Source organism: Aedes albopictus, chromosome 2, assembly GCF_035046485.1.
Source record: "Aedes albopictus strain Foshan chromosome 2, AalbF5, whole genome shotgun sequence".
NCBI lineage: Eukaryota > Metazoa > Arthropoda > Insecta > Diptera > Culicidae > Aedes > Aedes albopictus.
In genome coordinates, this window is record NC_085137.1 from 436,871,257 (window position 1) to 436,897,217 (window position 25,961).

General features: G+C 38.9%; 1 protein-coding gene across 11 annotated transcripts in view; it reads left to right on the top strand.

The window, feature by feature from the left end:
- LOC109406423 (calcium-binding protein E63-1) overlaps positions 1–25,961 on the top strand; it is a 389,205-nt gene that overhangs the window by 341,336 nt on the left and 21,908 nt on the right. For 10 of the 11 annotated variants that reach the window (XM_062853679.1, XM_062853684.1, XM_062853676.1 and 7 more), the window contains 3 exons: positions 739–898; positions 970–1,118; positions 20,272–21,050. In XM_062853679.1, coding sequence (XP_062709663.1) covers positions 739–898; positions 970–1,118; positions 20,272–20,342 — 380 coding nt within the window. In that variant the 3' untranslated portion in view covers positions 20,343–21,050. Of the gene's footprint in view, positions 1–738; positions 899–969; positions 1,119–20,271; positions 21,051–25,961 lie in introns of those variants that run through there. The other variant, XM_062853678.1, reaches the window with a different exon arrangement.

The following is a 25,961-nucleotide window of genomic DNA, read 5'->3' on the forward strand; positions in this document are numbered from 1 at the left end:
TGACTCTTCCTTTTCGCCGTTGAGCCGTTGCGTTCTAGCCAAGCATCTCTTTTCATCGCTTTCGATGCTTTTCGACAGCTTATCGCGAAGCATCGTTGGCTGGAAGTTTTATTAGTATGGTATCGGTACATGCGAATGTTGCTTCTGTGTGCGTGTCGAGCGTTCGTGCCGTAGCTTCGCAAACCAACCTATTCGGTATGGATCGGCTGTTCGGGCGAGCGTGTGGCGGCGCAGTCAGATGTGTGCGAAATCGTTTGTGATTTACATCATGTTCGTTTTGCCACCTCTTTGCTGCTGGTCATCGCTGATCAGTGCACAGTTCAATCGCACGCGATAAATATACAGTTGATGAGCTGTGATGAGCACTAGTGAGGTGATAATTTGCATCATTGCATTCAATAAAAATGTTCAATCTTATTTTTAAGTTACTTTTTTATAAAACGGCTACTTTGGAGGCCATACTAAAGCGACCGGTAGAATACAAGTAGTCGGTAAATCCACAATATATACGCGTAACGGTCTGTCCAAAATACCTGAATTCCCCTATAAAATAGAACACAGAGGACAGAAAGCCAAATACATAATGAACACAGACAATAAAGATAAAAGATCACTTGTTTAGATGGTTGGATATTGTAAACGAACAAACACATGCATCAATAATAATAAGTTGAAATCAATTAAAATCATGTCGCAAAATGTCTAATTCATCTTCAACTACTGTTCCTTCTCTTCCAGGCAGCGGACTGATAGACGAAACCGAGTTCCTCCAGTGGGTGGCCCGCATCCAAGCGCTCAAGGAAGAAAGCAATACCAGCAGCAGTGGCAGCAGTAGTAGCAATAGTACCACCCAGGCAGCCGACGATGATCTCACACAGGACCTGGTTGCGGCCTTCAGGTACAACATTTTCATGATAGATGATTTCCAATAAAACTTCTGAAACATTGAAACTTTCCTTCTTCCGTTAGGGTATTTGACCGCGACGGCAACGGATACATCACCCGGGACGAGCTCAAATCGGCGATGGACATGATCGGCGAAAACGTGACGGAGTACCAGCTGAACGAGATGCTGGAACTGGCGGACGCCGACAAGGACGGTCGGATCAACTACGAAGGTAGGTACCCTCGGTTGGATTTTGGATCGAGTACTGAAAAAAAAGAGTGTGGTTGCGGTGATGGTGGTGGTATAACAAAATTTGTAGATGACTGCGGGAAGTGTAATCATTTGTAATTTGCCCATTGTCAGTGCACTTGATTGTGTTGCAATGCGTAGTGTCCTAACTTATGTATTGGTATTTAAAGTGTGTTTTAAAAGTCATCCGCGAATCTGTGCTGATTCAAATAACTGTAAATCAACGCATAGCATATCTTTTCTCATACAAACAATTTTCAGAAGTACTCATTCTAGTTATGGAAGACCATTCAATTATATTACAATATATAGCCAACAAGTGTCCTTTTTATCTATAAATAGTTAAATAAACATACTGTCGTTTGCAGCATAGTTGTCCCATGTTCTATGGTAATCCATGGGTAAACATGGGATAATTATGCTGAACACGGCAGCATAGGTTTTTGAAGGATTTACGGGAAAATGAGATAAAGTTGGACAGAGGAGTGGGCATGGGGACCTTTTTGAGCTGTTTAAGAATATCCAAGAACAGCATTGACAGACAATTTCTTTCGGCTTCCAGTCTATTTTGCGATTAAAAGTAAAATATGTTTCCTACGCCAACGTGTCAAAAGGCTATGTCATTGTCGTTCGAACGTCGGTCGTTTACATTGTAATCACCTAAGCAACTGAAAGTCAAAAGAAATCTCCTGTGAATTCGATACAGCCTGTATTATTCGCGAACTCATTTGAGTATAAGACATAGCTTGGATCTAAAGACATAATTGATGATCATTTGAAGCCTTACGAACAAAGTTCATGCTCTCCCAGCCTCATGTAATTACGTTTGACCAAGTTGCGAGCTTAAGTAGTAACTGTTTAGGGTCTCCAAAACCTCTCTTGAGTGTGAGTCATCGAATCTGTGACTCTAGCGGTATTACAAGCGTAGTTCGAAAAATCGTTTTGCTTCACATCGCATAATCGATTCATAACCACAATCTACGTCTCCTGCCGTAATTTGATTTAATTAAAAATTCAGACTGCACAAGTCCTTCACAATTTATATGAGAATCAGGCTCAGTGTACCAGTTATAGCTATAGTACACAGAAAAACCCTAATTAATCCACCTAGCGGTGATGGCGCCTTTCTCGTGCCTTCGAAACCCCATTTCAATAAAACTCAAGCGAAATGTTTATGTATATCGCACTTTCATACAATTAACAGAAATCCATTTCATGATACCAGAAATCATATCGTTTATCTGGGTTTTAATGTTTGAGCCTCAAACTCTCAAGAAAAAGTTGCTATCTTGAATTTGAAGCCGCCATTTAGGATTAAAGATTGCCATCTTGGATGTTCTGGTCGCCATTTTTGGAATCCAGACATCATCCCCCTACCAAATATACCAGTAATGCATTGTTTCAGGCCCTAAAACTCCATTAAACAGCCGTGATATTGAATTCGGAGCCGCCATCTTAAATTTTAGATCGCTATTTTGGATATTCTGATCGCCATTTTGGACTCTGGAAGTCTTCCCCGTACCAAATATACCAATATTGCATGGTTTTAGAGCCGAAAACTTCATTAAACATCCGTTAGAGCCTATATCTCCATCAAATAACCGCCATCTTGAAACTGAAGCCGCCATCTTGAAACTGAAGCCGCCATCTTGGATTTTAGATCGTCATCTTGTACATTCTGGTCGACATTTTTTGACTCAGGACATCTTCCATGGTTTTAGAGCCATAAACTTCTTTAAACAGACGCCATCTTGAATTTGAAGCCACCATCTTGGATATTCTAGTCGCTATTTTAGGAGTCCAGACATCTTCCCCATATTAAATATTCCCATATAGCATGCTTTAAGAGCCTAAATCTCTAGTAAACAGCTGCTATCTTGAATTTTGAGCCGACATCGTGGAGCTTCTGGTCTCCAGTGTTGATTTCCGCTAAGGGTTACCAAAATTGCCGCAGTTTGATTTATCGCATGATAAGCTAGTTCAGTTTTATATACGGCCAGTTCTACCGGTGCTGGTCCGGATCACTGAAATGGCCATAACTCCGGAAAGCCTTGGCCGATCTGGACCATTTTGGACAGCAAACAATTCCGGTTCGATTCAAGCTATAAGAGATGATACACAAATTATGTCACGCAAATATCGAACTTTTTCTACCCCTCCTCCCCCCCTATGTCACACTTTTTGTATGGCAAATATTGTCCCGAAAAAGATGTTAAACAGCTTTCCGTAATATAACCTGTAAACATTGACTTTAAAAGCATTGAAAAAAACGTTTTTGTCATGGAAAACAGGCAATTGAAAAATCACTGTGATTTCACCCATTTCCCCCAAGAGAAAGCACATTTTCGGTGCACTCGTACAGCTCATGCATTGTATCACACGCAATATGTGAACACGTCAAATGAAAGCTTATTTATCGTAGAATCGACCAACCGAATAATAGTCCGCATTATTTGTCATAAAATTATCAAATTTAAGTGATTCTTACTTGGAGAATGTTATCTTAAGTTGAACCATTTGTAATCTAAATTTGAACTAGCAAACGGGGGTGAGCTTCTAGTGTTGGCCTGTAGATTGCGCTAGTGGTTGCTTTGTTTACTCTTGGGGGATGAAAAAATCCAAATTTAGTTTCCAAATTCCTAAAGAATTTCGAACATTCTGAGTTGAGATTCCACTGCCTAATGAAAAATAGGTATGAGAATTAGCAGATTCATGTGATTTTTCATTGTTTAGCATGGAATTGGCTGTTTTATGAGTTGCTCGAGCTGCTGCCGCCAGTAGTTCAAATTAAGATTAAAATCGGTTCAAATTATGATTACGATGGTTCAAATTAAGATTAAAATCATTGTTGATAAAAAATCAAATATTTCAATGAAATTCGGTGCAAATACAAACTTTTTACCATTTAACAGAAAGCTTATACCCGTGGCTTTCATGTACATACGATTTTGCCGTAGTAAATTATTTCCATGTGGGAGAAAAAATCATTTAAAATTTGCACTGCTTCAGAAAGCCGCAATTTGGTTCAAATTTTGATTACCTACCCTAGTTATCTAACTAAACCAATAGATTCCAAGATCTTTTTGATAGCAAATTTAATAATCTTTCAAATGCGATAAGTTTGACCATTTTCAAGTTATAGCCAGCTTGAGACAAGCAAAGTCAAAAACATGTAATATTTAATTACTACGTAACGGTTGAGATTTGACCATATGCGTAGAACATTTTTTTTCACCAGTCGGAACCTGTTTGCTTGCTAACGTTCATAAGGTTATCAAAAAATCCTAGCCTTGCTGTGTCGCATACATAGGTTCAGTTCAATTTTATATTTAGCCGCTTTCGGAGGGACACCCGGAACTGGTTATGGCAGTACCGACTGTCCCTAATGTGGTCCTAACCTATTTCTTTTATAACCAGTCATCAGGTTATCAGAAAAGTCGTTATTTGTTGTATCGCATGCATGGGTTTAGTCCACTTTTATATTTGGCCATTTCCGGCGATACACCCGGAACTGGTTCCGGAATGCAACCGGCTGTCTCCAATGTGGTCCTAACCTATTTATTTGAAAATCAGTCATCAGGTTATCAGAAAAGCCGTTATTTGTTGTATCGCATGCATGGGTTTGGTACTCTTTTATATTTGGCCACATCCGTCGCGACCCCCGGAACCGGTTCCGGAACACTACTGGTTCAGATATGGTCTGATATTGTTTTCCTGCTAACCGTTCATCAGGTTATCGAAAATGCCGCTGTTTGATGTGTCGCATGCATGGGTTTGGTACTCTTTTATATTTGGCCACTTCCGGTGAGACATCCGGTACCGGTTCCGGAACACTACCGATTCAGATATGGTCTGAGACTATTTTCCTGCTTACCGTTCATCAGATAATCGTAAATGCCGTGGTTTGATGGGTCGCATGCATGGGTTTAGAGCATTTTCATGCCTGGCCTTCCAGGGGTACCGGTTCCGGAACACCTAAATGACCATAACTCCGGAACGGCTGGACCGATCCGAACCATTTTCAATAGGAAACAATGGGACCAGATTCCGCGTCGAATGAGCCGGCGATCGTTAAAATCGGTTGATATTTACTATCTAAAAGTGAGGTGACCTTTTTTTGTACACATACACACACACATACATACACACACACAGACATCATCTCAACTTGTCGAGCTGAGTCGATTGGTATATGAAACTTGCCCCTCTGGGGGCTCTATCGAAATTTCATTTTTGGAGTGAACATATAGCCTTTCGGTACACCTTGGTGTACGAGAAAGGCAAAAATAATGAGATTTAAACGTCATGTAAACCTCATTATTGCAGTCGTGTAAACTTACTGTTATGATGGTTTACATGATATATCATGTAAATTTGTGTTACATGTCATGGAAACTCTCAGAGTCATGCAGAATTACATGACATATAATGCAACTTTACATGATATTTTATGACTTTTACATGATATGTCATGTAAACTTCTGTGATACCCCACGCTCCAATTATGTGCATCATATGTCACAGAATTTTACACTCTTTTTTCGATCTGTGTAGCTATAGTATAGATTGCACTCATTCAAGCTTCACACTTTTCTCAAATTATGATAAAAATAAGTCATTTCTTAAAATGTTGGCTTCCTTGCATCCTATTTCGCCACAGTTTACCAGTTATGGCTAATCCTATAAGGAATGCATATAAATAGTGTGGAACCGAAATTAGAAATTATGAGATTTACACGTCATGTAAACTTCAGTTTAGTCATGTAAACTTAGTGTTATGATAGTTTACTTGATGTATCATGTAAATTTGTGTTATATGGCATGTAAACACACAGAGTCATGCTGAATTACATGACATATAATGGAAGTTTACATGATATTTTATGACTTTTACATGATATGTCATGAAATCTTCTGTGATATCCCATGCTCCAAACATGTGCATCATATGTCACAGAATATTACACTCTTTTTTCGATCTGTGTGTGCTCATAACTGATACAGGATTCATATCATTGGCACACGCCGTAATAAATACTAAAAGTAGTTTTGGCCCCATTTCAATATTTTTCCTGTAATGTATGACAACAAATCAATCATTTGACATATCGACGACATTCGTCAGTCTTCTTCTTATTTTTTGTAGAAATAGTTTTCCTTATTGACGCCTTTCTTAGAAGCGACTTCCTACCAACTGTATTCGACTTCACTACTCTCTTCTTCTGTTATCAGCCCGTGTTGCCAGTCTCACAGCACGTTTTTACCACAACACTCCCTACAACCCCTTCCAAAGGCTCAGGAACTTCCTGAAACCCACTGAAACTCTTTAAAACTTCGTTGAACGCCTCAGAAACTCTTCTGAAGCTCCCCACCTCAACCCCCACGAACTGCTCCTAAACACTCCTGAGGCTCCATAAAACTCCCTTTAGCCCACTCCAACGCCTTGAAACCTATTAAAGGCCCTCGAGAACTCTCCTGAAACTCACGGGAATTCCTTTTACACTTCCAGGAAGTCCCCTAAACCCACCTGAATCAACTGAAACGCCTTGAAACGTATTGAAATTTAAATTAAACTGCTTTGAAACCCGCCTAAGGCCCTCCATAAACTTCTCTTAAACTCACTAGAAGTCCCATGGAACTCCATAAAACTTCTCTGAAACGCCTTGGAACGCCTCAAAACCGCTCTATAACCTATTGAGAACCCAAAGAAAGCTCCAGAAACTCTCAGAAATTACTTGTAATATTCTTGAATTCCCCCGAAAATCCCTTAAACCTAATAGAACGCCTTGAAACCCTGCCGAAAACCCTATGAAACCCTCCTGAAGTTCTGCTGCTGTCCATAAACTACGTAGACTCATTTTTGGCCATTTCTGATTACTTCTCCTCCCGCTCGTTCTTTGAAAAAAAAATATTCTGAAGCCCCTCTAAAAGCCCACTGAAGCCTATTAAGACCTTTGTAAAATTCTCAAAAACACATCTATATATATAAAAATGCAGTGGCATACGTGGGACCGCGCATAACTTGCGAACGGATGGTCCGATTTGGGTCGTCTAAGTTTTGTTCTGTTAGTTTTCACCCAAGGAAGGTTTATGAGGCAAAAAACATGGGCAAATTGAGAGTTTTTGAAAATCCATCTTCCATGCGATTTGTGACCGGGGACTTGGTCTTGGATAGAAACTTGAAACGTCAAAAAACGCAGTAGGCAAGACAAAGTTTGCCGGGTACAGCTAGTTTAATCTATATTTGAAAGATCAATTCCAATGACTATCGATAGTTCTACATTATTCCTTATTAAAAACCTAAAATTGTAACATTACATTCTGAAATTGATTTGTAAATCGTATGTTTAAACAAAACATGTTTGACCAAGCTCTCAGCATATATTGAACCACTAGAAAGGCGCAAATATTGAAAGTGTTAAGGTACACCGGGGCAAGTTGAAACGGGTGGGGCAAGATGAAACAGCGGGTTAACATGAAGTTATCCAATGATACCCGAGCAGAAGGGAATAACAACAGCATAAGAAAATGTGTTATTTTGGAAAAATAACTGAGTAATGAAATATGTTATTTTCATGTTATTAACATAACAAATTATGTTATGAACTTGGCTGTCATAACCCAAGCAGCACACAAGTCACAAAGGAGTGTCGGCAGCGCAGATTTTTGGTTGGACACGAGTGATTTTCAAGTTATTCTGCCTTTAAGTTGGAATTACATGAATGTAGCTCCTGTACAACCAAAAACCTGCGCTGTCGACACTCCGTTGCAACTTGTGTGCTGCTTGGGAAGCGGCAAAATAACAAAAACCATAACAAAAAAATGTTCCTGGAAGACCATTTCAATAACATGTTTTGTTAGTTCGATAACAACATAATAACAATGAATTTGGGAAATATTACAATAACAAATTATGTTATTTTAAAGTTATTGATAACAATCCAAAAGCAAAATTAGTTATGATATCGAACTAATAACAAAGTAAAAAATAATGCTAAGGTCTTGTACCGTTTGGGCAGGTGTAACTATTTTTGGTACTTGCCGTTTTAACCAAATCAATTTTATTAACTTGATGATTTTATGGCTATATCGGTCTCTTTCTACTCATAGTATAAGGGAGTAGAGATCAAAGTGGATAATGAAATGATAGATATGATAGAATTCGCTAGGTAGCGAACAAGTGTGAAATTTTTTATAGAAGGTGAAATTAGGCAAGTAGGCCATGTATTGAACGAATACATCGAATGCGTGAAACTTCTGCCGTGCGACCTGTGCTTTTAAACAGATCGGCTTGGTTGGTAGTTTTCATACCACCTTACCAAGACTGGCAAAAGTTTCAGGCACCCGACTGCCTAATGTATTGTTCTGTTTTCATCACAAATTCTATCGATCGGTAGCTTTTTCGATCCTATAAGATCGAAAAAGCTAATAGGAAGAACACGCCGCGATATAGGCATAACCCTATGAACGGAGTGCGAATTCCGAAAAAGCTACCGATCGATAGAATTTGTGATGAAAACAGAACAATACATTAGGCAGTCGGGTGCCTGAAACTTTTGCCAGTCTTGGTAAGGTGGTATGAAAACTACCAACCAAGCCGATCTGTTTAAAAGCACAGGTCGCACGGCAGAAGTTTCACGCATTCGATGTATTCGTTCAATACATGGCCTACTTGCCTAATTTCACCTTCTATAAAAAATTTCACACTTGTTCGCTACCTAGCGAATTCTATCATATCTATCATTTCATTATCCACTTTGATCTCTACTCCCTTATACTATGAGTAGAAAGAGACCGATATAGCCATAAAATCATCAAGTTATTAATAGAATACGGTCGATAAATCAGCATATGATATGAAAAGTTTGGCTCAAAAAGAAAAGTGTTCTATCCTATAAGATCGAAAAAGCTAATAGGAAGAACACGCCGCGATATAGGCATACCCCTATGAACGGAGTGCGAATTCCGAAAAAGCTACCGATCGATAGAATTTGTGATGAAAACAGAACAATACATTAGGCAGTCGGGTGCCTGAAACTTTTGCCAGTCTTGGTAAGGTGGTATGAAAACTACCAACCAAGCCGATCTGTTTAAAAGCACAGGTCGCACGGCAGAAGTTTCACGCATTCGATGTATTCGTTCAATACATGGCCTACTTGCCTAATTTCACCTTCTATAAAAAATTTCACACTTGTTCGCTACCTAGCGAATTCTATCATATCTATCATTTCATTATCCACTTTGATCTCTACTCCCTTATACTATGAGCAGAAAGAGACCGATATAGCCATAAAATCATCAAGTTATTAATAGAATACGGTCGATAAATCAGCATATGAGACAAATCAATTTTATACATAATTGGCACACGATAAGTTACGTACAATATCTAACCCTATACAAAAATTTAAATCAATTGGTTTGAAATTTGCTTAATTGATGCTATACAAGTGCCAAAAATAGGTATACCTGACCAAATGGTACAAGGCCCTAGATGAATAACAAAACAAGCGTTTAGAGCATATCAATAATCATTGCTAGTTATTATATAAAAATCAATTAAAAATTACACAACGAAAAATACAAGATGTGAAAATCATGGCTTGCTCAAAATCATGGCTTGCTCAATGTACCCCACCCATAATCTTCATTTGCAAAAAGAGAATCGGGTGTAACTACAGAAGAAATGATATCAAGATACCGTGACATCACCTAATTCCAATAACTTTTTTTTGGTTAGTTTTGGTTTTTCGTTGGTTTAGTTCCGTCCCAATAAGAGGAACTAATTAGATCATACGCACGATATGCTGTAAACAATCTGATGTAAACAAAATCTCGTATGATGTAGTTTTAATTTCAAAACTTGTTATTGTTGTGCTATTGTTTATTAAATATTTGTGTGAAGAATTAGCATTAAGTTAAAATTCACAAATACAAAAAAAAAATATTAAATATTTGTACACTCTCAATTGTATAACAATAACTAAATTTGTTGCATAACAAAACATATGATTAAAATATTATTTTATGGGTGTACAGGGGATAGACAAAATGATCGGGACAAGCAAAATTTTCACTTTCCAAAAAATGTTCAACTAGCTGTAACTTTTCGAAAAATTCATCAAATATTCTCAAATTTTTACTGTAAGTTCTTCAACTAGTTGTGTATCAGTGGACAAAATTTGGAAAAGATCGGACTATTCTTCACGAAGCTATAAAGATTTTTGAAAAAGATAAAATTATCCAATAGCCAACTTTGAGCTGTTATATCTCCGGATTCAATGTACCGATTGCAATGAAATTTTGTCCATTCATGACTTATATAATGAACTCTGGAAAACATTCGACTTAACTTGAAATTTTTAACAAGCGAAAAAGTTATAGCGATTTTATTTTTTTCACGATTTTTTAGTAAAATGGTCTATTTTTAATATGCATCTCATTACTTTTTCAATTCAATGGCGGCTATGCTGTTACTTTCCTTCAAAACGCATTTATATATAAGTCAATTAGAGGGAAACTAAATGAACTATAATTTGCATCTTGAATTTTGAAACGATGTAGATGTTTTGGATAATTTGGTGTTTTTTTAGAAAAATAATCTAATCGTTATAACTTTCTTCCGTGTTAAGAATATTAGGTTAAGTCAATGGTTTTTCATAGCTCATTATTTAAGTCATAAATGGACAAAATTTCATTGCATTCGGTTCATTGAATCCGGAGATATAACAGTTCAAAGTTGGCTATCGGATAATTTTACCTTTTTTAAAAATCGTTATAACTTCGTGAAGAATTGTCCGATCTTTTCCAAATTTTGTCCACTGATACACAACTAGTTGAGGAACTTACAGTAAAAATTTGAAAATATTTGATGCATTTTTCGAAAAGTTACAGCTAATTGAACATTTTTTTGAAAAGTGAAAATTTTGCCTGTCCCGATCATTTTGTCTATCCCCTGTATATCAATAGCCTGATCATAACAAAATAAGATTGTCAAACAAAACGTGATATGGAAAAGTAATGCTTTGATAAGTTAATAATAACAAAACAAGATATAAAAACAGATTATGTGATTGGATAGTTATTAGTTTGATATTCCCCTCTGCTCGGGTAGTGAACAGCTTGAATGCCATAACACATAGTTTTTGATTCAAACAATCTTTTAACGAAAGAAACATTTCTAAAATGTATTGAAAACTATATCAAAACTTCGCGTTTCATTTTGCCCCACCCGTTTCAACTTGCCCCGGTGTACCTTATTCGATATATTTTCGTTTATGACGTTAAGTTTTAATTAAATTATCTTTCAAAAGCTCTTTCAAACGGAAACATTGTGATTTACTTCGCGAAATTCTATTTAAATCAGATGGCGAAAACTGGCCCTCGAATTAAGACGCATATCCATGATTCGCCCTGGACGAATCTTCATATATTTTACTTCTCACACCCGCTGATCCAGATCTCGACCCTCTTGGGCGAACTTTATCGAAAAGTGGTTATCTATATATATAAAAATAAGTTTGAAGTTCCTTTGAGGCAACAAAACTTAAAAACGGATAAACCGATCAGCATGGTTCTTTCACGGTTCGGTTCGTATTCGTGGTGGCTGTGTTTATATGCACAAAAAGTTACGAAAATCACCTAGAAAAGTAAGAAAATTGATAAAGTACTGATTTTTCATGAGCTCGGAAGGAAATCAACACGATCGAAAATTAGATCAATCTAGAGTGCGGTGCTTTTTTGAGCTCAACAGTTGTCAAACCACCACAAGACGGCAAGACAAAGTTTGCCGGGACTGCTAGTTTTTTATAAAAGCGGTGAAAATGCATTTGAATTGATTTACAAATTTTCAAATTCAGAAGAAGCAGAAGGACAGGGTCTCCAGTTAGCCTAGTGGTTAAGGCTATGGATCCGGAGACGGCGGGTTTAATTCCCGTGCCGGTTGAGATAATATTCTCGGCTCCCTGGGCATAGTGTATCATTGTACTTGCCTCACAATATACAAATTCATGCAATGGCAGGCAAAGAAAGCCCTTCAATTAATAATTGTGGAAGCGCTCAAAGAACACTACGTTGAAGCGAGGCAGGTCAAGTCCCAGTGGGGACGTAGAGCCATAAAGAAGAAGAAGAAGGAGGACAGGTTCTTAATTATACAACACTTCTCCGTAGAAGGCGGACAGAGCCCATACATTCAAAGCGTTAAACGCATTGGTATTAAATAAGACCATGCTGAGGGTGACGAGTTAAATTCCTGATCGGTACAAGAACTTTTCGGAATGGAGATTTCCTTGATATCCTTTAGCATAGAATATTTTTTTATCTGCCATTGGATTCATAAATGCAAAATGATTATTATCAGAGAAAAGCTCTAAGTTAATTACTATGGAAGAGCATATACAAGCTAGGAAACAGGCTTTTTAAATCATCAGCAATATTGACATCAAACATCTTAAAGTTGATTCTGCAGATTCATTCTGTTATAAAATTAATTCAATTAAGAATTGATTTCTCCTGCAACCTAAGCAGAATATGTCTGTAGAAAACGTTTATATAGATTATGTATGTTGGTTCCAAGTCACAATCGCTTGCTATTCTGAAGTTTGATACCTATTGTCGGTTTTACATATGTATATGAAATTGAATAACCATGGCCCATGTCACAGGACAAGGATTTTGGCCGAACGCCATTTATCGGAAAGCCAACTGACCGAAAGGGTCGTTTAGGCGAATGATGTTTGGCCGAATTATGATCAACAGATTTTGGAGCCGCAGACAAACTTTGGATAACATTCTATTTACCAATAATAATACATTCCACGCACTTCTATACCGCAGTTGTTGAACTTCAACGAACGATATCTCCGGGTCCCTGCTGTCGCTTTTGATTCTTGTCACACCAAAATGAAGATTATGACTTATATTCTACTAATAGTACTCAAAACTTTAGAATCTGTTTCGAGAAAGTAGCAATTTTTTGCGATGGTGTTCCTCGCGCAAAATGTAACGCGTGGAATGTGTTCAATATGATTATCAGATATATTTTATGCTTTGAATCATAAGCTTTTCATTTAAGTTTTGCCATTTAGGAATTGAGAAGGCGTTTAAATTGTAAATATTTTTGGCAGAGATTTTTCTTATTTGAATTAGAGAGTGTTCTTTCGAAATATACTGATAGTTAAAACAGTGACATCACTCAAGTTCATCATTCCCTTTTCGGCCAAACGACATTCGAACAAACGGCAATCGGCCAAATAATCTGAAATCAGATCACTGTGTTGTGTAAGAGGCAAGAAAGTGTAACAACACAAAATTAAGCTCACTACTTCATCGATAGTGCCCTATTTCAAAAAAAGGTTGCTTACCCGGTTCATTTTGATAATTGTTCTATGGAAGACACATTTCTGGAGCAAATATGCCCAGAAGTAATAAAAACAGATTGAAATTTGACGAAAATATGAGCATTTCTGTCATGTGGGTATCCTGTCGATTATTTATGGTGTATTTGGTGACGCAATAGATGAATCATTTTTACTACTTACTTACCTTCAGTCCTGGGCACCCACGGTGGTGCAGAGGGCAGAATTGAAGGATTCCCATCCTGGGCGATTGCCAGTTATTGCCTTGACCTGTGGCCAGGTCAAATTTCTGTCGACTTGCTTGATTTCGTTGTTGAGGATGCGCTGCCATGAGTCTCTGGGTCTGCCTCTGCAGCGATGTCCTGCTGGGTTCCAATCTAACGCTTGTTTGCAGATTTCGTTTCCGCCACGGCGTAGAGTGTGGCCGACCCAACTCCACTTTCGCTCGCGAATTTCTGTCGCTATTGGCTTTTGATCACATCGACGATTGAGTTCCACGTTGGAGATCCAATTTTGATGCCACCATGTACGAATTATATACCGCAGGCATCTATTGATGAAAACCTGCAGTCGTTGCGTGTTCTCCACTGATACACACCAGGTTTCACTGGCGTAACGCAGCACAGATAAGCACGTTCGTGTTAAGAATTTGTATTTTGGTGCGTGGACTGATCTGATTTTTTCCATACATTTCTTAAACTCATAAGAGCATCCCTCGCCTTCTTGATCCGTGCACCTATGTCGATCTTGGTGCCGCCATCAGCCGTCATTTGGCTACCAAGATATTGGAAGCTCTCAACATTCTCCACTGATTGCCTAGCTATCGTAAAGCTGGAAGGGTTGACCGTGAGGAACAACAGCGGTGATAGTATACATACTCACTCCAGCAACGACCCGGATGGGATCGGACAAAACACCGTCGTGCAGTACTATGCACGAAAATGCCCTGTACTGTGCTCCAATGAGGCCGATGATTTTCTCAGGGAGACCTTTGCGCCTGAGGGCTTGCCACATGTTTCCGTAATAGAGACGGTCGAAAGCTTTTTCGTAATCAATAAACAACAGGTAGAGAGACTCTTGGAATGCATTGATTTGCTTCAGAATGATACGGAGCGTGACAATAGGGTCCACACAGGATCGTCCAACACGGAATCCTGCATGCTGCCGTCGGAGAGTTGCGTCAATCTTCTCCTGTATCCGGTTAAGCATCACTTTGCAGAGGACTTTGAGAACGATATACGGTAACATGATGCCCCGCCAATTATCGCATACAGTCAGGTCACCCTTTTTGGGTACCTTTACTAAGACGCCTTACATCCAGTTGGCCGGAAATGTCGCGATTTTCCATATGTTGCAGAATAATTGATTCAGTAGTTGTGCGGATCCTACGCGGTCTGCTTTGAGCATCTCAGCTGATATACGATCGACCCCTGGGGCCCTGTTCGATTTCATGCTACGGATGGCTGTTTCTATCACTTGTACTGATGGAGTTTCTGTGTTGACACGGGTAATGCGTCGAACCCTTGACGGATCATGCTGAGGTGTTGATGGCGTGGCCGACACTTGAAAAAGGTTTCCAAAGTGCTCGAACCAGCGTTTTTAGCGTTAACTTTCACGAGATCTTGTGGCAATCAGAACTTCTGGTTTTATTGCTTTCAGAAACTGTAAGCTACAAGAACTTTCCTCTCGTGAACAATCGATATCAAAACTGAATTGAAGGGTCGATATTATTTAACTAATTGCTTAAACTAATTGGCAAATTGTATACAGTTATTCGAAATTAATTTTTTACAGCAGTTTTGAGTAAAATTCACTACATTTTCTATTAACGCTGTCTATTAACTAATTAGAGCACTCTTGTATTTTTGTGCTCGTCGTTCTTGGTTATCGTTTATCTCCTAGCTTATGGCTAGTTTCCACTTGATAAGTACTGTGTAAAAGGATAGGACAAGTAATGCTCACGTAAAAATTTTGCAATCAAAATTACTTAAGCGTTCGCAGTTGATAAGTAATTCGCAGCCAGAAAGCTATTTGCCAACAGATGGCACTGTCGTGCGATGCTGTCAGTCATATTGTTGATTTTCCGTACGGAATAATATGTCGATGTATTATTCCGTGAGTAAAAGGGACAATTCTCTTTCTTTGTGTTTCTTCTTTCGCGCCTGCGCGTTCACAGTGTGCATTAGTATTTAGCCGTGTCGCTCTATAATGTGTACTCCGTCGTCCCTCAGCATGGCTGCATCAGAACACAAGATTGAATTTCTTGAGGTTGAATAATTTGCCGTTACGTAGTTTAAAAATTTATAAAGACACCCCAAAACTAAATTGTTTATAAATAGTTCGACAGTTGAAAAAAGGAAATAGCATTTGAGTTTAGCTGATGAGGAGACAATGATTCTAAAAACTGTTGCATCATAATCATTTCATTTCGTTTGTTGAATGTTCTATGGTGCACTAGAACCAGGCAAGTAAAGACTGTATTCGATGAAATTTGGACACAGAAAATAATGTATAGCTTTTCATTGCTTTCACAAAATCAAATATTTTTTTGAATAATATATGATGTGTAGCTAATACCATAACAATCGCAACAAATTCAGTTTGGTATTGGCGCAGATCTAGGCGCAGATATTGTTAATATCATAAAATAAGATTTTAACAAATTTTTTCACCCGTTTTAAAAATTGTGTAGGCTATAATTTTGATGTAACTCGTCAAGACGTTTGAAAATTTGACTCGAAGTTCTTAACAGAGTATCAATAAACTGGTAAAAAAATCTCAAAATCGGTTCAATACGTTTTCCTAGTATTCAAAACTCAAATCGCTTCAAGGCATATTTTAGGTACTTTTTAATCATTTTATTCCGTGTGTACTATTTTGTTTGTACAACTGTCATGACTGTTCCGATTTTTATTAACATTTGAAACTGTAAATCCATTATAAAAACTGTTCTTAGCCAAATTGCTTGAAAACTTTTCAAGTTATAACTGTTTGAATGTCACGATACAAAAAAAAACATTTTTGCTTATTGTGACTTTGTGCCACATATACGGCTATAACTTTATTACGGCTAGATCAAATTGAATGAAATTTTTACACAATATTTCTACATGTATACTTTACATACAGAACAGATTGAAATCGGTTCAGTATTTTTGTATCTAGAGCTATAACAGTGAAGAAGTGATATTTTTTAAAACATTCGTTTGCTCAAACTTCTCAAATGGCAAAATTCTTGTTTCAACGATATCTCCACCAATATTCAACCGATTTTGATGAAATTTGTATGGTATTAGCTTTACGTAATACACTATTCCTGGTAAAAAATTAGTCATTTACCATTTTATTTCCGAGATCCCTACGAGAATTGCTCTGAGATTCCCTCAGAATTTCTGCTTGGGATTCCTCCAGAAATTCCTTCCTATATCTCTCTAGAAATTAATTCAGGATTGCTCCAGGAGTTCTTTCTGGGATACCCTCAGAGATTCTTCCAATAATTTATTTAGGATTTGTTCAGAACTTCCAGGAGTTCTCTCTAGGATTACTCCTGTAACTCCATACGGGATTCCTTCAGAGATTTCTTTCATGGAATTCTCTAGAAATTCCTTCATGGAATTCTCTAGAGATTCCTCCAGAAGATTCCTATGAAATTATTCTAGAAGTTCTTTCAGGGATTCCTTCACGACTTTTTTTTAGGATTTCTCCAGAACCTTTTGGAATGTCTTCAGATTTTTATCTGGGAAGAAACTATTGAAAGAATCTCTAAAATCGCTCGTGTAGATATTCCCTGCAAAACTGCTGGAGATATTCCTTAAGAAGCTGTTGGAGGAATTTTATAAGGAACTCAAGAGCAAGTCTTGGAGTACTTCCATAAAGAATAAAAAAAAACTTCTGGAGTATTTCCATGAGCAAAATTTAAGAAACTTCCAGAATGAATTCCAGAATATGTAATCTGCAAGGAATCCCAGTAGAAGTTCTTGGAGGAATCCCGGAAGGATATCCTGGATGAATTATTGGACAAATCTTAGAAGGAACTCCTGGAAAAACCTTGACTTATTTTCCAGGAGTCTGGAAGTTCTGAAGAAATTCCGGAAAGAACTTTTGAAAAATTCCCGGAAGAAGCTATAGAAATTACAAAAGAAATTCTTTGAGGATTCACATAAGAAACATCCAGATAAAACCTAGAGGAATCTCAAAAAGTTGTATCTTAGAAAGAACTCCTGGAAGAATCACTGAAAGAACTCCAGGACGAATCTAAGAACGAATTCCTATAGAAATCCTAGAAGGAACTCTTGAAATGATCCCGGAAGGAATTCCTGCGGGAATCTCCGAATAAATATCTGAGTGAACCCCGGATAAAAAATACTAAAGAAATCGCGGATGAAATTATTGTAGAATAGTTCGAAAAAACTCCTGGTAGAATTTTAGAAAACACCTCTGGAGAAAACCCTGAAGAAACTCCTAGAAGATCCAAAAAAAAAAAACAAAATAAATAAATAAATCCTGAATTAAAAGGAACTCACGGAGCGATTTTTTGTAGAACTTCTAATGAAAATCTCAGAGACATTTTATGAGAATCCTCTGCGAACTTCTGGTGGATTTTTCGGTGGAACATCTGGAAGAATTTCAAGAGGACTTTCTGCGAAACCCCAAAAAAAACCTTCGTACGGAATGCCAAAAGATTCATCACAAAGAATCTTTCGTGGATCTTCATTAAATTCCCCGTGAAGCTTTGTCCTACCTCGTATTCCGTCTAAAACTCCACAAGGTAACCGTCAGAGCCCCAGCAGAATTCCTCCCACCGTAGTCCAAACTCCAATTTTGCAGAATTTATAATTAGTATCCAACCATAGTTCTCGCTGTAATACCATTAAAAGTTCCCTTAGAATCCCAGCGCAATGTCTCTCATTAGCATTTCCCTTGGAATTCCGTTGAAATCTCACAATCTGGATTTTCCCCATACGCGCGCAAAAATTAAATTTTAATTTCAATCACACTTCCTGAGGAAACGAACGAAATTTCTCTAAGTCCAAATCGTAAACAACAAGGCCACGAAACGCCACACGAACAACGAACAATTTATCTAGCAACCGCCGTATGCAGTGCCCTATTCTTCACATCCTTCTTACAGCATCTTTTCGTAAAAATGCTGTCGGTTAAACAAATGTCAAAATTACTTACGGAAAAAGAAGGAATTTTACTTGAGCGCTCTACTTGGGAACTGGAAACTTACCATTATGGATCACTGATAACCCTTTCTGAAACTTATGAATTCAAAAAGTCTTCTAGAAATTGTTACAACAAATCTTTAATGATTGAGAAGCTTTTGAAGTCTTCAAGCAATTGTATTCAATAATCTGGGTAGATGGATCATCAAAGCACCTTATTGAATATATTTTTTCTAATAAACCTCAGCTGATTGTAAACCTTACTATCTATTATTATTTTTAAAGAGTTACAGGCTATTTCTAGTTGTGCACAAAAAATCATACCATAAGGATTAGAATCATTTGAATTACAGTTGAAAAGCGATTGCCCAGTTCGTAAAATTTCCCACCTCATCTTGAATTTCCACCATCTAGTCACTAGTCTAGTATGTTCCACACGTGTGTCAAGCTCATCGTTCGACTGTTTGTTGATCCATCCCCGCGGCGATGCATAAACCGTAGTTTAGTGCCAGTTTGCGGTTCCATTTGGTTTGTGGTGGCATATATATAACTCTTTGTGCGCGGTTTTCTGTGCTCTGTGCTCTATGCGTGCATCGCATAACGTTCCATCGCTAATCCTTGCGGCAGCTAAGTGACCAACCACCGCACCATCCGAAGCAGTTAGTTAGAAGAATAGCAACGACGACGCTGACGAAGACGACCAACAAGCTCTCGCCCCATCAACAACGGACGTTACGTTTCGTGCGTGTAGGTATAGTTAGTGCTAACAAGCCCGCCGGGAAGTGAAAGCACATCTTCATCAATTACCCGGCTCCATCGCTTCCGGGTGACGGACACAGCTTCCCATCGCCGTTCCTACCTCTACTACGTGTTTCCACATCTGCATTCTTTTAGGGATTCTTCCGATAACTATCCTGAAATGTTATCTGATATTTCAACAGAAATTTCTCTAATGATTTCTCGTAGGGTTTCTATAGATATTTCTCTTAGAATTACTCCAGGCATTCCTTTAGATTTTTTTCCAGAGATTCTTCATGGATTCCTTTACAAATTTTCCTTAAAACTCCTGTAGCAATTGCCCCAAATTCCTGTAGAAATTCATCCAAAACTTTCTTCAAAGATAAATCTAGGAATTCCTCTGAGGATTTCTCCAGGGATTCTTTTAAGGATTGTGCTAGATGTTATGATAAGCATGATCGTCTGTTGCTATACTATAAAAAAAAAAAACAACTCCAAGATAACTCTCAATACCAAATGGTTTTATCCCCTAGACTCGATTTCTAAGAGATTTTTACTAGTCACACGAGCTCATCGCATTTCTTTTGATCCCTGTTTCAATATTTCATTCATACGCATTTTATGTACATTTCTCCCAGTGTGCCCTATCTGTGTCCGCGCCCTGTCATGATTTGCCATAGTTTGCACTGCATTTCCACAACGCATAGGATGTCATCGTGCGCTGCGCGCCGCTTCGCGCCCTAATCAACCTGCTACCGAGCGAGCCAAAGCCCGGCTCTCTTCCTTTCGGGGAAGGAAGCCACTGCCCTCCAGAACCCCACTGAGTACGCGCTAAACCGACTATCCTCCCCGTTCCTTTTCGTTCTCCTTGCAGACTTTCAGAATTTTTTCCTCAACAATCTCGACACGTTCGTGCAGCCGCCGACCACCTCCGGGCGGAAATGAAACACAACCGATTTCCCCGCCCTCGCCACCGCCCCCTCAAGAAGATCGGATCTCTCGACGGACGAAACGAAGGGCTCCGGGTCCGTTGTTGTTGTTGCTGTTGTAAGCTCACCAATCAGTCAGTGTAGACTTAGGACCTCTCGGGAAAACAGCTGGTCGAGAGAGCTGCCCTGGAGGCGTGATTCGACGGCGCGCTGATGTAGGCATCTTCCGCGAGAGGCAGCTGTGCGTTGTATGATAATACTGTATATTACTAGGTGTAGTATCCGACTAGGACTAGGTAGAGAGCTACGGCTGTATGTTTGGCCGCCCTTTTAGTACTTATATAGCAATAGGAACAGCGGAGAATTCCAATCCTGTGAGGAACCGGAATTACTACTTGTGTTGAAAATAGTTCTAAATGATTATTATTGTTTACATAATATTGTTTCGTTTTTTAGGCTAGGTAATTGCAACTGATACTACAATGAAGGAAAAAATGTGATCCAGTGTTTTATATCTATTCGACGATGAGCAACGGTTATGTTCAAATTGAAAGCTGTGGAATTACACGATAGAGTAACAGTAGGTATACTGGAGAGGTAGGCACAGGTTCGATTTTGGAAAGTGAAAATAGTAAGTTAGGTTGTGTGCCTTATTAATATGTTACAGAAAAATCTGGAAGATGATATTTATCAATAAATGTTAGTTTCTGGACCACTATAAAATTATTGTTTTTGTTTTTTGTTTGACAAAAATGTTCATGACCGCCCAAGGAGTGCGACAGGAGAGAAAGCTAAATTGAGCTAATGAGAATCTGGCGACCTAGACCGCGAAAGCTGAACTGCTAAAAGAGCATCTCTTCCAATCGCATAGTTCCATCAACAGATTAGTAACTTATTGCCTATTTCAAGAGTAATTTGTTTGATTTTTTTTACCATTCATATCAATTTGATTACAGAGCGCAACATTTTTTTTGTCTCAAGAGCAAACTTATGTGTCTCCGAAGGATTTTGGGCCGCTGAATCCGAATCCGGGCTCAGATTTGCTCCAACACGTCACAATTTTGAGCTATACCTCAATGTATAGGGCGAAATATGCGATTTTGGGCTTTTTTGACTGCAAGCCATTAAGCATGAGAATATTTTTTTTTAAGCAATCAATAGGTTAATTGGTCAATTAATATCTAAAATAACGACTCATGCAAAATATTTCTATTGATAGATTTAAGCATTTTATGTTAGTATGAAAACTTGCATGCAACTTTGGAGGGTGATTTGTATGGGAAATATCTTACCTAACATAAAACGCTTAAAACTATCAAATTCGATTTCGTAAAACGAAATATATTGCTTGAGTCGTTAATTTAGATGTTAATTGACCAATTAACCTTTTGATTGCTTAAAAAATATTTCCATGCTTTATAACTTGCAGTGAAAAAAGCCCAAAATAGCATATTTTGCCCTATACATTGAGGTATAGCTCAAAATTGTGACGTGTTGGAGCAAATCTGAGCCCGGATTCGGATTCAGCGGCCCAAAACCCTTCGGAGACACATAAGTTTGCTCTTGAGACAGACCAAAAGCTAATTTTTGTTAAGCTGTGTTCTTATACTTAGTCACTTTTGTTTGGAATTTCTCATCTAATCGCTCATTGTATTCAATTCTAAGAACGTCCTGAGTAAAGGCACCCATGGTGGTGCATCCTGGGCAATTGCCAGCCATCGCCTTGACCTGTGGCCTGGTCAAATTTCGGTCGACTTGCTTGATTTCATTGTTGAGGCTGAGCCGCCATGAGCCTCTGGGCCTGCCTCCGCTACGATGTCCTGCTAGGTTCCAAGCTAACGCTTGCTTGCAGATTTCATTTCCCCCCTACGTAGAGTGTGGCCGAACCACCTCCACTATCGCTCCCGATTTTCCGTCGCTATCGGCTTTTGATGACATCGACGATGGAGCTGCACGTTGGAGATCCAATTGTCAGGCCACCATGCATGAATTATATAATGCAGGCTTCTATTGATGAATACCTGCAGCCGTTGAGTGATCTCCACTGATACACACCAAGTTTCACTGGCGTACAGCAGCACAGATTTCACGTCCAAGATGAAAATTCGGATTTTGGTGCGTCGACCAGTGATGGAATTACTCTCATCACGAAGCAACTCGCGATTGTAAAGCCAACACAAGGCTTACTCACGATTCCGAGAGTAAACAATGTGTGAGTTTATTCGTACCCGTCTGCTTCGTGAGTAAGAAGTAAAACAAAAACAGAAACACTCATGAGTTTTTATTCGTGAAGAGCTAGTGGAGGTGCGGGAAGTGCATTTTATTGTGGTTATAATAGCAAATCCAGTGATTATACAACATAAACTAATGCTTGATGCTTCATTGTTCCTGAAAAGCAGCACTACCAGTCGTTAAAATGCGTTTTTCATCAAAATGCAAAAAAAAACTCACGAAGCTTCCCGAATCACATGCGAGTGCTGGCCAGCTTCGTTTACTCACGAATAAAGAAGTGCGAGTATTCTCGGCCCCCTGTTGTTCACTGCTTTCTTCGGGTGCATAGCTTCTTCTTCTGCATGGCTCTACGTTCCCACTGGAATTTGGCCTGCCTCTCTCCAACTCAGTGTTCTTTGAGCACTTCCACAGTTATTAATGGGAGGGCTTTCTAAGCCAGCCATTGCATGAATTAGTATACCATGAGGCAAGCACAATGATACACTTTGCCCAGGGAGTCGAGAAAATTTTCCCGACCGGGACGGGAATCGAACCCGCCGTCTCCGGATTGGCAATCCATAGTCTTAACCACTAGGCTAACTGGAGACCCGGGTGCGTAGCTCTCCCAAATAATTCTCGCCGGTGGCGATGAAGGCGTTCTTGATGGCGCTCCACCTTCTGGAATATCTGCAGCACGGCTCTCCAGCTCCTCGACGAAGGACGTTTTCACCGCAGCGTCTTCCTATCGGCGTGAACCGGCGTCCGATTTTCCTTCCTGTCGTTGGGTCCCCGCAATGCGCAGCCGGATCTCACCGATTAGGTGATGATCGTCGGCGTAACGTTTGTTCCGCACTTCAAGAGGGCTTCGTCTCCATTTCTGGCTGATGCAGATGTGATCGATTTGATTTTCCGTGACGCCATCACGGGAAACTCATGTCACTTTGTGCACTGGTCGATGAAGAAAGAGCGATCCCCCAATCACCATGTCATTGTTGCCACACAACTCTGCAAACAGCTCACTGTCAGAGATGGCATGCTCCTCAGTGCGAAACGTGAGAAGAGAAAACATACACTCTACACATGACTTTCAACGAGAGCGAGGGTGAACTACGCAACTTTTTTCACACACAAACCAGCCGCTCACTCTCTGGCATCCATCGCAGCACCCTCAAAATGAGTGCTCAAACAAATGTTAGAACAAACATGTTTTTTCAGTTTCTGCGTGCACATTTTGTGCGCGCAGAAAATGTGCACACAAAAATTCGTGTTGAGAGCGCACTCAGTCGTGCTTTCAGTGCAATACTGTGTGTACCACAGGAGTATGAAAGTACTTGCTTGTCTTAAGATATCACATAAATCACAGACAAATAGATGTGAAACTAACAAATTTTCAATCTCATATATCTCATGATCCTGATTACTTAGAAAGTTGGTATCTTCGGCAAAGTTGTTGGGCTGGTCAAGGACTAACCGATAATAAGATTAAGGATTCAAAATTCCACCGCTAGGCGGCGCTAGTGAGCTAACGAATTTTGTTTTTCATAAATATCAGGAAAATTTGCAAAAAAATGTAACTAGCGCCGCCTAGCTGCAAAAACTTGAACCAAACGGTAATTATTCTGAAAGCCCTTGATCTACCAATCAATAGTGCCGAAGACACCATCTTCCTACAAAATAAGGATGCTGAGATATGCGAAATTTAAAATTTGTTTGCTCTCTAGCGCCGCCTAGCGGTGGAATTTTGAATCTTAAGTCTTATTATCGGTTAGTCCTTGACCAGCCAAACAACTTTGCCGAAGACACCAACTCTCTAAGTAATCAGGATCAAGAGATATATGAGATTGAAATTTCGCTAGTGTCACATCTACTTGTCTGTGATTTATGTGATATCTTAGACAAGCAGATGCAACACTGACAAAATTTCCATCCCATATATGGCCGGGGTTCTGCTAAACCGAACTAAACGCCAAAAACTTTATTCTGAGATAATTAAGTTTGAAGTTCAACCACTCCCAAATAAACAACTGCTTAGATTATTTGAAACTTTTCCGCACACGTGTAACTTACAAGCCTTTATTAACCATCAGAGATGAAGAATACATGTAAATTATTTGAAATCATTGATATAATTACATTTAATTTCTCAGTACTTCGCACTCAGTTCACTCTGGCTGAACAAAAACATTGGAATATGGTTTATAGTTCAGTGTGGCTGATTGTGTTTTTTTGTTTTAGAGAAAACCAGTCAGATTGTAAAAAAAATCTCGATTTTTCAGCGTCCATCAAGTTGAAATCGATATCACTTACAATCCTTTACATGAACCAGAGAGGACGCGTATAAGCGGAGGTCTCAAAATAGTTTGAAATAAGAACGGCGGAAGTCCTCCCAGCTCAGTCCTTCCCACCCATGTTTTTTATTCATAGGCGGTGCATGTGCAGGCCCAGAGCGAGAGTGATTATGTCAAATGATGTCCTTGCATGCCCTGAAGTCCTGGAGATGTGAAAGTGCAGCAATTTGTGTATTTCATGGTCGAAGAAATCCATGAAAATGTTCTGCCAAAGTGAACTAAGACAAAAACAAAATCAAAAATATGAAAAAGATTCGAACTACGATCATTTTAGTGATAACCAAGCGCGTTACCTCTAGGTCATTTTACCTAGCTGAAGGTCAGTCGTTAAGTCTGAATCAAGTTCTAAACATTCTTCTCAAGGATGGTTTTCGTGAAAACACCATTTTTCGATCAGCCAAAGCGAACCAAGTGTTTGATTTTTTTTTCAAGCTTTATTATTCTTATTAGCCTTGTTGATCAATGACGGCTCCTGTGTTAAATTATCAGTATGAGGTGTGTCGACATAACGCAGGTATTTAAAACCAGTTGATTTTTGTATTGTTGAAAATAAATTGATTTTAAAATGCAGTGTATTTGGTTCGGTATGGCTGAATGTGATTTGAAAAAATGGAGATCAGCGCCATCGAAACATAATTGGATCCTCCAACACCCGTATTTCTAATAACATGTTCAATTCTCTCACATATTATTGCTATGGGTCGGTTAGAAGTTGGAAATCTGACGGTGATGAGAAAAACTCAAAATGTTCATCATCTGGACATACACTAAAATATTTCGCTGATTCTATGGAATGCTTTACAGTTCACTCTGGTTGGATACAATTTTATTTTTTGTATGTTCTGCAAAACAGAAATTTTGAATTAACTCCACAAAGAGCGGTTAGAATTACTGGAATTTTACATGGAAGGAGGATCACCAATTTCTTCATCCAATTGATAAGAAAACTCAACTTTTCAAAAAATGGTCTTTGGTTCGGTTTAGCAGAACCCCGACCATATCTCAGGATCCTGATTACTTAGATAGTTGGTTTCTTCGGCAAAGTTGTTCAACTGGTCAGGGGCTTTCAGAATATG